Genomic DNA, 14,110 nt, shown 5'->3' on the forward strand with positions numbered 1-14,110 from the left:
AAAGCAGGCAGAGAGGGACTCGTTGTACATCTGTCTCCGGTCATGGCAAAACCTAGGGATCCTGACCATCCTATGTTATAGGAACCTGGGGCTTGGTTGTTTGTTCTCTCCTCGCCTCCCGCCAAGGAGGAGTTGAGAGCTGCTTGTCCCACCCCCAACACCATCTCCCATCTTTGCAGAATACCCAGAGTGATCCCAAGAAATCTGAGAACCCCGATTTTTCATCACAACATCACACACAAATTGGGGGAACAGTGCTTGCCCACATCCAGTCCCAGCGAGTGGGCCCAAACAGCACCCCCTCCTCTACCCCAGGAAGCTTTCCCCATCCCCTCAGGACAACTCACACCCAGGAGACACGGAATCTAAAAAACAAAGTACAAACTTTATTTTGTTTCTTTATAAAGGCACCGTGGCCTCTTGGTTTTTTTCCCCTCGCTTTCTTAACAAAATATAATAGCTTCTCCTTGAACACAAAGACCTCAAAATTGTAAAACAAAAAACAAATCCAAAAAAAAAAAAACCAACAACAAACAAAACAAAGAGAGAGAGACGAAGACATTTTGGGGGGTTGAAGATGGGACACCCAGAGGGAGAGGTGGGGGCTGGGTGGTGGTGGAGAGTGGCGAATCCTAGTGCTGAGACGGGTGGGGAGGGGGGAAGGGCAGCAGCAAATCCCAACCGAGAAGCAACGTAGACCCCCGGACCCCCAACCCAACCAGACCCCCACCCAGGTAAGTGCTTAAAGGAGAAAGAAGAAACCCAAAAAGAGGAGGGGGAGGAGAGTTAAAAACTGACGGTCATAGGGCTGGCTCCGGGGAGGGCAAAAATACTTGGGGTTTTGTTGATTTTCCCTGTTCTTAAAAACACGTTTAAATGAAAAAATGCTTTTTGTCCGAGAGAGGCCAGGCACCCCAGTGTCAGCTCCCCACGCCCCGGCCGAGGCCCAGCCCCAGGGGCCCCGGTGGCTCCCACGCGCCTCTGCCACCCCACCCCGGGGACTTCGGGTTGGGTGGCTTCGCTCAAAGGTCGATTTACAGTATTGAAAAAGAGGTCATAAAAGAGACCCAAATGACGTCGTAATTTTGTAAAAATTCCTCACTCGTGCGCCCGCGTTTCTCCCTGTTGCTGCCCTGGCCCCCTCCAGCCCCCAGAAGGAAGAGGAGGGCTGGGGGTGGTCAGGGAAGCGCCCCGCTCCCCGCCGGCTCCTCCCGGCTCTGGTCCATGGCGTCGCTGTCCGATGCCTCCGAGTCAGAGGCGGTGTCCGAGGCGTGCGCCTCGGGGCAGCTGCGCACCGGCTTCACGATGACCGCTCGCCGCTGCTCCTCCTCCTGCTCCTGCCTTTCCTGGGTGCCCTCGATGTGCTGGATCGCCTGCAGGTCAGGCTGCAATGAGGATGGCCGGGGGCACGCGGGAACCCACTGGCCATCCCCCACCCCTACACCCCCAGAAAGGTCCAGAAGTAAGCCTGGCAAAGCTCCCAACCGCTGGGGGCAGCCAGGGGAAGCAAAGTTTAGGAACCCCTCTGCTGAGCTGCAAACCCCTCCAGAGGTGACAGGGCAGGGCTGCGTGGAAGTCACAGGTGTCTTTCAAAGTCCGCCTGTTCCCTCGTGGAACGTCTTTGTTTTAACTTTATTATTCACTTTGCTGGTTTTATGTGCAAGGAAAGTTCCAGGGGTTGACGAGCTTTTTTTCTGTTTGGGCTTTTTTGGTTTAGTTGTTTATTTCTTTATTTGTGACGTCCCTGGGTCTCCCAAAGGGTCCCTCACAAGGCTGGGCACAGCAGTGACTTTGGGCTTGACCCATACAGCGGATCATCTTTCTTCTTCCTCTGTATGAGGCTTAACTGTCACCCTCCCAGCCACGGCCACCTCTACCCCCATCCCAGGTCCTAGGAGATGGAGGCAAGAGAAAGTTGTGGGCCAACCCAAGAGCTGGATGCAGGGACTGTGAAAGCAGTGGGCTCTGAGAGCAAAGGATCCTCAGTGAACCCCATGTGGAGGAAAGGAACGGGGTCTTCCCTCTGCCCCTCCCCTTCTCCACAGAGCCACCTTCCACCCGAGATACAGATGCAGGGAAGGAGACCCATCCGGCTTCCAGACCTTGCCCCCGCGACGCTCGAACCCCATCTCAGTTCCCTGCAGCCCCCCACTTTCTAATCTCCTCCAAAGGAGCTGTTCCCAGAGGATGACCCTGCTGCCCCCTCCCTGAGCCAGGTACCTGCACGATGGTGTCCAGGTTTTGCCGGGACGTGGAGACAGAGTTGATGACCGAGGAGGGGCCCATGGTGACGACGTTGATGTGGTGGGAGGGAGGGGGTGGCGGCGCCGGCACGATCACCGTGGGGTGGTGGGTGGGGGCCGGAGTGGGCAGGAGCTGTGAGGCAGAGGCCCTCAGTCTTCCTCCAGAGGTTCTGGGAGCTGCTCCTTCCCTTCCGTCCATCACGGAGAGGATGGGCCAGCCTTCCCAAACCATCTCCCTCTGCCAACCACCCCAGCCCACTGACCTCCTTCCCTCATAGGGAGCTGGCCAATTTGTGACCACCGCCCCCCCCGCCACCACCCCGAGCTATCTTATTTTAAGAAACAAAGAAAAGGGGGCCTAGTGAGGGGCTTCCAGCCATCCGAGATCCCACAGCCCCTTCACTCCCCAGTGCCAAGCAAGCACTTCAGCATCTAATAATTACAGTGGTGGTCAGCAGTTTAGACTCTGAATTTAGACAGCCAGGGTTCAAATCGCTGAGGATCTTGGGCAAGTTATTTAACCTTTCTGTGCCTCAATTTCCTCATCAGTAAACGAGTCATCACAGCTCAGGCCTGAGAAGGCTGCTATAAGGATTCATTGTAATAAAGTATGCAAGACACCTGGGAACCACGAATGTCTGCCTTAATAAGAGTTAGACCCTGGGCCTGCCCTGCTGGACGCCCGGAGGCACCGAGGCTGACTCTGAGAGTCCCTCCCGGGTACCACCTGCTCACCTGGGTCCGCAGGTGCTGCTGTTCCCGCTCCAGCTTCTCCTGATGCAGCAGCCGCACCTGCTCCTGCTGCTGCTGCAGCTGCACCTGCTGTGCGATCACCTTGAGCTTTTCCGGGTACATGTGGGCCTCCAGCGAGCGTACCTGGGGGCGGAGCAGCAGGCTCAGGGGCAGGGCCCAGACCACACCCTAGCTCCTCCCGCAGTGCAGGGCCTCAGGTCGGTTGAGGTTGGCCTCCCTCCCCACGCTCTATCCTTCACAAAGCAGGCCATTCACTCCTGCTGCAAACCCTAGCATGCGCCGGCACCCTCGGGGTAGAGACCTGGGGTAGAGCCCAAAGTCCGACCATAGCCGCCAGGCCCGCCATGACTCATCTCTCCCGCCCTGGCCTCCCTCGGGCTGTGCTCACTACTGCCTCCAGGCCTTTCTTTGCCCTTGCTGTTCCCTCTGCCTGGTTAACTGTGAGACTTGGCCTCCCAAACTCGGCTCAAGTCACTTCCACAGAGAAGCCATGGGGCGGCCACTCTGGACCCAGGCCAAATCCCCCTCCTGATGCCCACCGCTGGCGCAGGGCCTTGATCACAGCTGCATTTTTACAATGTGAGATCCTTTGACTAATCTCCCCTACCCCTATGCACACAGCCCCAGGTGGACCCCCCACTCCTAGGCCTGGCACAAAGTTTTCAGGTGCTCCTGTAAATAACTGCTCAAAAGAAGCAGGGACAGGAGGAAAGGAAGAGAGATGGACAGGAACGCCCCTGCCCCGTCCCGCCCACCTCACCTGCTCCTCCAGCATCATGCGCACCGAGCGCTCCTTGTCCAGCTGCTGCCGCAGCTCAATCATCTCCCGTCGCAAGTCTTCCGCCTTCTCATCCTCCCAGATGTCTGGTGAGCCAATGCCCTCATCCTTGTCTTCTGCCCGCCGCCGCTTGGGGGACGAGCCACTCAGTTCCTGGGGACCCCAAGGGGTCGGTGAGTGTGCCTTGACACCCCTATTCCACCACCAATAACGGGGAAGTCAGGGGGCCCCATCGCAGCCCCCAAAGCTGTCAAACCCAGGTGCACCAGCACTGGGGAGCCCCAATCTGCAAATCCAACAAACGGCCAAAGGCCAGAAAGGGAGGCAGAATGAACTTGCTTTCCAAAAGTCATGCGGTTCCTCCCAGAGCCCACTTCACTGCACTTGACAGATGGGTAAACTGAGGCCCAGGCAGGAAGGCAAGTGCCTGAAGTAGGCAGGTCAGTGGGGAAGATGGGACCTGCAGCCACATCAGAGTCCCAGGCCAGTGGTTGGACCCAGGGCACGCCCATGCCGGGGAGAGGGTGCCAGGAGCGGGGCAGGGTGCTGAGGGGTCGGGAGGCCTCCACAGCATGCTACCTGGATAAAGCGCTTGAGCTGTGTGTTCTGCTGCAGGAGCCTGGTCTTCTCCTGCTCCAGGGAGAAGATGTACTCAGCTGTCTGCTGGAGGATGGCTGCCTGAGGGCAGGAGGGACAAGTCAGGGGCCCTGGCTGGCAGTGTTTGCCGAAGCTCACTTCCTTCTCCTCACTTGAGCCCACCACCTCCCCCAGGAAGCCCTCACCCACCTTGCTGAGCTTCTCTCCGTCTGTGTGGGGGATGAGGGTCTTCAGGGACTGGAAGCCCGCGTTGATGCTCTGCATGCGTCTCCGCTCGTTGCTGTTGGCGATCTCCCGCCGAATCCGCCGCTCCTGGTCCCTCTGAGTCTCAGGCGTCAGTGGAATGTTGGCAAGGCTGCCAGGGAAGACAGAGACATGCTCAGGCTAGGCCCCCGCCGTGCCCTGCCCCAGATGGGCCCGTCTTTACAGTTCGTCTCCAGAGGGCCCCGAGTGTAACTTGCATCCCTCCTGCTGCAAAAGATACCAAATCTGTCTGAGGCCCACAGATCAGGAGGTAATGGAGGATCCTGCTCTGGGATGCCTACGTGTCAGAATAAGCATGCAGACTCCAGGCCCTGGCCCCAGTGTCAGGCCAGCAGATTTAGGTGGGGCCCAGAAACGGGCATGGCTAACGAGAGTTCCTGTGATTCTGATGCAGATGGGCCCAGATGCTAATCGGAGACACCTGCTCCTGGGACACTTCTGAGCTCCCTGCTATGTATCTGGACCCCTCCTTCAGCATCACAGGCTTAGGAACTGAGGAAGATGTTCCTCCTCCCTTCCTATCCTCACAGCCACATCTCTAGCCACAAACTCCTAGGCAAGCCCCCAGCCGTCCCCAGGCACGCTGCGCTAAGACTTCAAAGACAAGACAGGTACCATTCACTCCTGGAAGGGGACACCAGGCCAACTACCCCTGGGGACAGTTCTCCTCCAAGCCCACCCACCCCAGGAGGCAGGCCCACCCTGTGCCAGGGAGGTGAAGCTGCCAGCATGCAGTGAGCAATGTTATTGCATATTATGTGACTGCATCTTGCAAGAGCGGCAGCGAGTGGGGTGAGAGAGAAGGCAGCCAGCGGAAGGGGGCGAGGCCGAGGGCCAAGAGGCGTTGGCGGGAGGTAGAGACAGCAGCGGGGCTTGTAGGCCCAACGCCACTACTCCCGAGGGGTGGGCCTGTGTGTGGCCTGGAGGAGGCATGCCCCCCTTCCCAGCCCTCTCCTGCAACTGCCCCCGCCCCTGGCCTGATGGCTTCCAGATGCTGGGCTCCCAGAAGAGGCCACCAGCCCCACCCAAAGCCACAGCCCTGGCTTCCTTCTGAGGGGCCCTCCCGGGGTGACCTGGGTGGCGAATGGGGAAAGGACTCTGGGCAGCCTTGTCCCATTGATGGGGGAGCCTGGGCTTAAGGAGGTAGCCAGGCCCCCGTACCCATCCCCAGGTGGGAAGGAGTTTGCTCGCAAACCCAGGAGGGGACACATCTGCAACAGCTGGAGACAGTCTTGCCTCCCCCCCATCATAGGCCCACTCCATCTCTCCCACCTCAGCTCCCTGCGGGACCCTGAACTTGTCCTTTCCTTCCTGGGCCTCAGCCTCTTCTCCCGGCAGAGAGGGTGGTCACCTGGGGGTGGGCTGGGAGGAGGCTCCACAATAGCCACTGCTGGGGGTCCACAAACAAGCCCTCTCCTCTACCTCCCACCCCCACCAAGGGCTGCTGGCCCTTGCCCCCAGAGTGCAGGTCTCTTGCAGGACCTTGGAATGTCAGCGCAGGAAAGGGTGCCCACAACTCCTACTTTATAGATGAGACTAAGGGCTTAGAGCGGGAAGGACATGGTTTTAGGGTCAGACAGTGGGGCATCTGGCTCTCCCACTTCTGGGCCAAAGGACCTCAGTTCTAGTTTCTCTGCCCTATAGTGGGGGTGACGGGTAGCTGGACTGAGAAAAGAGACGATGGCGGTCAGAGACCTGATATGCGGCTGCTTGCCTGCCCTTTGTGGGGAGGGCTCAGAACGGAGCCCAGGCTCCCGGGCCTGGCAGCACCCTCCAGACCTCTGCAGTGGGGGGATCAAAGAAGAGATGGGGAGGGATGTGCACAGGACGCCAAGCCACCAGGTGATGGAGATCTGTCTGGGAGCATCCCCGTCCCCCTCAGGAGAGATTCAGGGAAAAACCTCCACTCACCCAGTCCCTGAGTCCCTCCTTGTGATACCCAAAGGCCAGAGCTGACCAGTGGTAAAGGGTCAAAAAGGAACCACTTCCACCCTTGGGCCACCCTGAGTGCTGGCCCTTCCAGAAGGCCCACCTGGAGGGCCTAGCAACAGAATAATAAGTGAAAAAAAAAAGTCAGAACATGCTCAGGACTCGCTGTGCTGGGATTTTCTCATTGAATTGTCACAGTCTTCGTCTGGGTTATTTGGCCTCCTGATTCCTGTGAGATGAGGACAGAGGCTTGGCAAGGAAACAGCTACAGCAAGTGAGGGGGCTGGGACCTGAACTCTGATCCTAGAGCCCTGCGCCTACCCCAAGAGGTCTTGGGCCACAGAGCAGAGTGGGTTCTGCATTGTCCCAACAGACAGTTAGCCCTACAGGAAGGACCAAGCACATGTATGCATTGCCATCATGTTACTAATGCTTTTACATTCTTCCCTGTCTGAAACCCAGCATGGTGGCTGTGTTACAGTGAGGACTCTGGGGTCCTGGGAGGGGAAGTGACATGCCCAAGTTCAGGCAGCCAGACCGGGGCACAGAAGGCGCCTACAGACCCCAGAACTCAAGCTCTCCGCTGTCCCCTACTGCTGGTGCCCTCTACTGATGGCTCATGCACACCACCCACCGCTTACCAGAGCCTTTGTGTGTGGCCTCAGGAGGCAACACGCTTCCCTTCCTGACCAACGGTGGGACGAAGCCCAGAAGGGAAGTGACTTGCCCAAGTCACACCGTGACAGACAGGCAGAGCAGGGTGCAATTGCAAGGCACCTCCTGCCCTTCCCAGCCCCAACTGCCTCCAAGCAACTCCCCCACCAAAGCCAGAGCTCAGGGTACACCCCCCAACCAGCCAGCTCTTCTGTCCATGAAACCTGAGCCCTGGAGAGCTGACGTTCAGCCCCTCACTTCTCTCCAGGATGCCTATGAGCTGGGGAGACCAAAGGAGACCCCAGCCTGAAGGAGACCCCAGAAGGGAGAGTCCTGGTGCCCAAGCAGAGAGCAGGGGCCTGCCCCTCCTGCCTTTTCCAAATGTTCCATCCTGTCCCCTTTAACTCCATGTCCATCAGCCCAGCCTCCTGGTTCAGGAACCAGCTGCTAGTTAACTTCATGCAGACTTAAGTCCCAGAAAACAGACTTCACCCCAAAGCTATGATTCCTCATGAGGACTCAGGCTGCCACCAAGACCCTCAACTATAAGTCACTTAAATAGCCCTGGAAGTACCAGCTGAGTTTCTTTAATAGAATGCGGACTGACCAGGGGTTCTGATTGGTGGAATGTTGCCTAGCCAGGGATTCTCACTGGTGGAATCATGGCCAACCAGGCGTTCTGATTGCTGACCAACCAGAGGCTCCTATAAAGGAAAGCTAATTAGAATTTCCAGCTGATACTGTACTTGATAAAATGGACTTTTCTGCAAATGTCTGAAAGTTTCTTACATTTCCTTCTGAGTTTTGCAGAAGTAAACATGATTTACAGTATTGTAAGGTCCTCCACCCCGTCCACATCAACTTCAGACGCCCCAGGTGAGCAGGGAAGGTGGCCAGGTCCACTGACACCAAGTGTCTCTTGCATCTTTCCCTCCCTGACTGCCCTCTGACAGCCAGTCTCCTGGGGCTGGGCACCCATTGGCAAATGAACAGTTTGGGTACCTGTTCAGCCTCAGGTGCCAAGACCAGAGCTGCCAGTCTACTACCAGAGTACCCCCAGACAAGCCCCTAGGAATAATGCTGGCATCCCACCCAGAAGCTCAGGAGGAGGGAGCACGCTCTTCCAGTCTAGATCCTGACCTCAACCTGTCCCTCCCACCCAGCCCAAGGGCACTGGGTATCCCCCATCCCTACATCCCTTGCCCAAGTTAGCCTCAAATTGGCCAGGGAGAACTCTCATCTCACACTGCCCTGAAGTCACTCACACACCGGCCAGACAACATCACACAGTCAGAGGTAGGCAAGCCCACACGGGATTTCTCCCATACCCCAAAAGGAGGACAAGAGGGAGGAAGATCACCCTCACCAAGATGCCCAAGGCACTCATCCTTCCCTCGCAGCAGGCACTGAAGCAGCCTGGGGCCCTTGCCCCCTCACACTCCAACCAGCCTGCCACCCCTGCCCTCCGTCCCAGAATACACCACATCCAGGCTAGTCCCATCAGAAACACCCCCTCCCCACGGCTTCTCCAGCCTCTCAGAGGGAGCCCCGTACTGGGTTCAAGTCCAAACTCCAGCCCTGCTTATTAGCAGTGGAACCCTAAGCTTAGCCACTTCATCTCTTGGAGCCTCAGTTTCCCCATCTGTAAAATGGGGGTATACTGCCTGGCTTCATAGGGTGGTGGTGAAGTTTAAGAGATGGAGGAGAAACAGAGCGAGAGACTGAGGAAAACAGGATGCCTTGTTTGTCCAGAGTCTGTGTACCCAGAACTCCAGGAGAAACCAGGGATCTCTCTCAAAGGGCTGACAAAACCCTTGAGCACCGAGACTTCGAGCTCTTAGGACAGAGGCCAGTTCTGGTTCATTGTGGTATCTTCGGTCCCAGCACAAAGTAGGTGCCTCGTAAATCGGGATCAGGGACTCGACACACCCTCCAAGGCTCCTAATTGTCCTCTAACTCCTCTGAGGGGAGCTGGCCTCCTTCCCTCAACCACGGGCAGTAGGTAAACTCTTTAAGACCACCATGCTTCTAAGAGTTTTGAGTGCCATTTTAACAGCTGCCAGGCACTTTCCAATACACACAGCCACACTTCCCAGGTGCTCCATCTGACAAGGGCTGAGAGCAGTTAGGCGACAGGTCCAAAACCACAGAGCTTGCACGGGTGCCCGCTGTACAGCACGGCCCCCTCTGGTAGGTCTGGGAGATGGAGGAGAGAGGCAGGGAGTCCTGCTAGTCACTAAGGGATGGAACAAAGTCAGCCAGCCTGAGAAGCAAGTCCATCGAGCCAGAAGGTCCCTCCCAACCCACACACTTGATCCCCAACAGGTCTCCCACCTCAGGCGGCAGCCCCCTTCTGAGAAAACAAATCCAGAGGCCCCAAGTCCATACCCAGTGCACAGGCTGACCACTGTCCCGTAGCCAGGCAGGCTGAGCACATCCTCATGCCCAACCCTGGAGGGTTTGGCCCCTGGGGAACAGCTGGACTCCTCCGAAGAGGGGTTTGGGACAGAGACAGAGTGAAGCCAGAGCCCTAGGGGGCCCAGAGAGGACTGAGCCAAGGCCCAAGCCTGGTGGCCAGAGGGCCCCAGGGTGCCAAGCCTGCCCAGGGTCAGGCCTGGAATGTTCTCTTTAGCACCTGGAGCAGCTCACCCCACCCCTCACTGCCCAGCCCTCCCCTGAGCAACCAGCAGCTCCTGTAAGAACAGAGGCTCAGGGTTCAAGTGCCAGCCCCACCACTTGCTGTAGCTGTCCGCTTCCCAAGCCTGTGTCCTCATCCTACAGAGGAATCATACAGCCAGTTAACTCAGAGGAAGATCGTGACCATTCAGTGAAAAAAAATCTAGCAAAATGAGTCCCTAGAACATATTAAGAGCTCCACTTTTTTTTTTTTTTTAACCTATTACAGCTAAAGCCTCCAGGTGGACCTTCTGGAAGGGCCAGCACTCAGGGGAGCCCGGCTGGCTGCTCACTACCCTGGCCCGTCCACCCTGAACTGCAGAGTAGTTAAGGTGGGGAGCTCTAGGGCGGGGTGTGTGTGTACACGTGTGCAGCCACCTTCCTCAAACCTGCTTTCCGCAGCCCCTAGTGTCCACCAGCCTGGGCCACCCCGCCCAGGGCTCCTCCTCCCTCAATCGCCGCCCTGCCTGCCCGGGGCAGCGGAGCACGTGGCCCCAGCCCTGGGGAGCCATTTCGCTCCTAGAGCAGCGCGGCAGAAAAGGGGCCGCAGGTTCCAAACTTGGGCACGCAGAAGAACCCCTCACGAACCCCTCCCACGCAGCACCCCCATCCGCGGACTGTGTTCAATATGCAGATGCCCAGGCCATTCTCCTAGGGATCGGAGTTGCGGGCATGTGCATTTTAACAAGTGCCCAGGGTGATTCGGGTGCAGGTGGCACACGAACCCGTCACCCTTTGGTAAAGAGTGTATCTGGAGCAACCCGGCCACACGTAGAAAGCGGCTCCTGCGGAGGGCTGCGGACCTTGGACCACCCACCCACCCGGCTGGAACACCGGACGCTTTCCGTTTATGGCTGGGGGGAGGGGCGTGGAATGAGAAAGTTTGCAGCGGAGACCCACGTGTGACGGACAGCGGTCTCGTGAAGCTAGGGGCGGCCTCTGGCGCCCCCTCCCCCAAAAGCCCCCCAACCCGGCCTGCCTCGCCCATCCAGCTCGCGGGGACCGAGCTTTGTGCGGGGAAAGCGTGGCCCAGGCGCGCCTACAACTCCCACAATGCCGCACCCGCGGGGCGCGCAGAACTACAGCTCCCGCGAGGCGACGCGCCGAGGTCCGCCTACTCCAAGAGGGCTGCAGAGTCACGTCCAGGCCTCGCTAGTAAACAGCGCCCAGGCGCGGGCAGCGAGCGAGAGAGCCGCTGCCAACGTGCCCAGGTCCGCGGCGCCCCCGGCCGGCAGCGCCGGCCCCTCGGGTCCCGCCCACCCCCGCACCCCACGCGAGCACGCCCCGCGACCCCCCTGCAGCCCCGCTCCCTGCAAACACGCGCACCACCCGGCTCCCCGCCCCCCCCGCGCCCGGAGCCGCGGCGTGGCTGCATTGTAACCGCCCGCGCCCCGGCCCCACGCGCGCCCCAGGCCCCCCAGGCTCCCTTGGAGGAGAGAGCCCAGAGAGAGCGAGGAAGGAGGGAGAGGAAGGAAGCCGCCGCGGGAGGGGGGAGGAGGAAGCGCGGGGGGGGAAAGCCACCAGCACCAAGCATGGCCGGGACTGCTGCAGAACCACGTGGGTCTGTTTGCAATTTACAAACGTCGCGACTCGCCCGCCTGCAGCGGACAAAAGTGACCGGGGCCACTCGGGGCCCACACGGTCCGAGGGAGGAGGGTCCCCAGGCGGCGGGAGCCCGGCGAGCGGGGCTGCAGCCGCCCCGGAGGCTAAGAAAGGCGAGCGGGGTCGGCGGCGCGGGCCATGCGTGCGCACACACGCGCCCGCCCGAGCTGGCTGGCCGGGGGCTGCAATCGTGGGAAGGGGTTGGGGGGGAGGAGGAGTACACACCTACAGAGCCCTCCTATCACTTCTTTCTCTGTTTTCCTGAAATGTTGCAAAGAGGGCACCTTCTGAGTGGGCACCATAAAATACTCCATAGCGATCGGCCCCCCTCCTCTGCACGAGCCGGGTCCCGCGGTCCGCCGGAGAATGCAAGATGGAAATCCGAATCAAAGGGCAGCGCCGGACGGAGGTGCAGAATCGGCCGGTCCCAGATGCTGGCGGCGGCGGCGGCGAGGGGAGGGAGGCGGGCGGGAGGGGCGGGAGGGAGGTCTCTCCGGCCTGCCTCCCCGGGCGTGTGTATGTGTGTGTGTGTTTGCAGCTGATCAGATGTCTGTTTCAAGGCGGGAAACAGCTGGTGAAAACTCAGCACTCCCCCGGCCTCCTTCCGCGGAGTAAGGAATTGCATGTAAACAAAGGACTATTTGCAGCGCCCCCAGGGCGGCGCGAGGCCGGGGCGTGAGGGGCGCGGACCCCTGGGGGCCGGTGGCAGCCGGGGTCTGCGGGCCTCCCCCCCCGGCTCAGGGAGCCGGGGGCCGCGGGCCGGCTGGGGGGGCGCGGCGTGAATGGAGCGAGCTGCGGCCGAGCTACATGCGCCACTATGGGTGATGAGGTCCATCAGCTGACAGGTTGGCAAGCGTTGCAAAAAAAAAAAAGGCCAGCCACCGAGAGGGAGCCCAACCCGTGCGCCCGGGGTCCAGCGGGGACTGCCCGGTGGTGCAGGGTCTGCGCGCTCGGCGGCCCGCGGGGGCGGGGGATGCGCAGCTGGGCCCGGCGTGTGGCGCCGGTGGCGGCAAAGGCGGCCTGGGGTGCTGCTCGGGGCTTTTTCTTTTTCAGTATTTCACTGCACGGAGAGGAGCCGCTCTGGCGCGCTCCCTCCGAGCCCAGGGCCCCCTGGAAACTTGCGTCACAGCCACCGCTTCCCACATGTAACTTGGGGCCGACTTCGGAGGCCAGCCAGCCTCCTCCCTCTCTCCCTCCCTGCCCAGCTGCCCGCCGCTGGCCGCCCGGCCCGGGCTCCGGAGCCTGGGAATCCCAGAGCCGGGGAGGGGAGGGCGAAGAGGGGAGCGCCGGGCGCCTCGGATCCTGGAGCTGCCTTAGGAAGAGGGGGCCCCGGCGGGGAGGGAACGGTGGAGGCGGGCCAGGACGGCAGCGGCCACGGGGGCAGGCTGCCAGCGCGGCCAGGAGGTCTGGTGGCTGCTACCGGCTTCCCTTCTATCCTCCCCACCACTTGCCCCGTCCGCGGGGAGACTCGACGGCGGGAGGCCTGCCCCAGCGTAGCCGGGGCAGGCGGAAGGCTGCAACTTCTCATTCATGGCGAAGCCAGTGCGGGACTTGCTCCTCCGCCAGGGTGCGCTCTCTACTAGGGGTGATTGCCTGGGGCGCGGGAGGGCGGGAGGAAGGGACGCCGTGGCGGCGAGCTTCCGTCGTCCCCTCCCCTGGCTCCTGGAGGGTTGGCCCCTGGCTCAGGAAGACCACGCCTGCCTTGGAATGTCCTCCCTCCTGCCCACCGCCTTTCCCAATCTCATCCGCCTTCGAGGTTCCTCCCAAATCGCGCCTCCTAATTGAAACACTAACAACAAGGATTACTGTTATTATTAGGAAATATTGTTGTTAGATATTGCAAGCACCTTGTAGATGCCAAGTAGTTTTGCATGCATGTTTTCCAATCCTTAAAGCAACCTGCTGGGCAGTTTCCCTAAGTACAGATCCCAGACCGCTTAATATCACAGTCTCTGGGAGGCTTCGTTGTGGGGACAGGGAATGTGGCGAGGAAATGATGACATCTGGGAGACAACATATGATAGAGGGCCACAGAACTATGTACACTGAGCAATGTCTACAGATCCTGAATGAATGAATGAAAGCTGGGAGAACGAATGCTGTTTCTTCTACAGAACTGCCCTGAGGGAGCCTGGTTCCCTGTGAGCATGCTCTCACTCAGACTGGCCTCACCATTTCTGCCAAAGGCTCCATCTCATCGAAAGTCCTTGGCTGTCTCAGATGCACGAACCCAGGGGCCAGACCAGTGGCATAGTAGTTGGGTTCCAGTGCTCCACTTCGGTGGCCGGGGGTTACCCGTTTGGATCCGGCCATGGACCTACATACCATTTATCAGGCTATGCTGTGGCAGGCATCCCATATATTAAAAGTAGAGGGAGATGGGCACGGATGTTAGGTCAGGACCACTCCTCCTCAACAAAAAGAGGAGGATTGGCGAGGGTGTTAGCTCAGGGCTAATCTTCCTTTAAAAAAAGGGAACCAGATACACAAACCCAACCCCCCCTGCACTGGCTGCTCAGCCAACTCCTGCCCCAAGGCCTGAAATACCATCACTGTCCCCGCTCCCTGCTCTCACCCATCACTTACCCCTCTTTACAGTAAAAGCACAAGAAGT

At 59.5% G+C, this 14,110-nt stretch overlaps 1 protein-coding gene across 1 annotated transcript; it reads right to left on the reverse strand.

Moving 5' to 3' along the window:
* Window positions 1-365: 365 nt before the first annotated feature.
* On the reverse strand, window positions 366-12,025 carry TFAP4 (transcription factor AP-4). Its single transcript, XM_046668699.1, has 7 exons — window positions 11,722-12,025; window positions 4,561-4,726; window positions 4,354-4,452; window positions 3,757-3,927; window positions 2,979-3,119; window positions 2,221-2,376; window positions 366-1,373 (listed from the first exon to the last, which is right to left on the reverse strand). Exons 1-7 carry the CDS (start codon window positions 11,808-11,810, stop codon window positions 1,179-1,181), a joined length of 1,017 nt encoding a protein of 338 aa, XP_046524655.1. The 5' UTR covers window positions 11,811-12,025; the 3' UTR covers window positions 366-1,178.
* Between the last annotated feature and the right edge of the window lie 2,085 nt (window positions 12,026-14,110).

Source organism: Equus quagga, chromosome 7, assembly GCF_021613505.1.
Source record: "Equus quagga isolate Etosha38 chromosome 7, UCLA_HA_Equagga_1.0, whole genome shotgun sequence".
NCBI lineage: Eukaryota > Metazoa > Chordata > Mammalia > Perissodactyla > Equidae > Equus > Equus quagga.

Bases quoted from the DNA above. Each gene is read 5' to 3' on its own strand.
- TFAP4 (XM_046668699.1), bottom strand. From the start codon at position 11,810: ATGGAGTATTTTATGGTGCCCACTCAGAAGGTGCCCTCTTTGCAACAT. The intron at 4,453-4,560 runs GTGGGTGAGGGC...TCCTGCCCTCAG, and splicing joins ACGGAGAGAAGCTCAGCAAG to GCAGCCATCCTCCAGCAGAC. The intron at 1,374-2,220 runs GTACCTGGCTCA...CCTGACCTGCAG, and splicing joins ACCTGGACACCATCGTGCAG to GCGATCCAGCACATCGAGGG.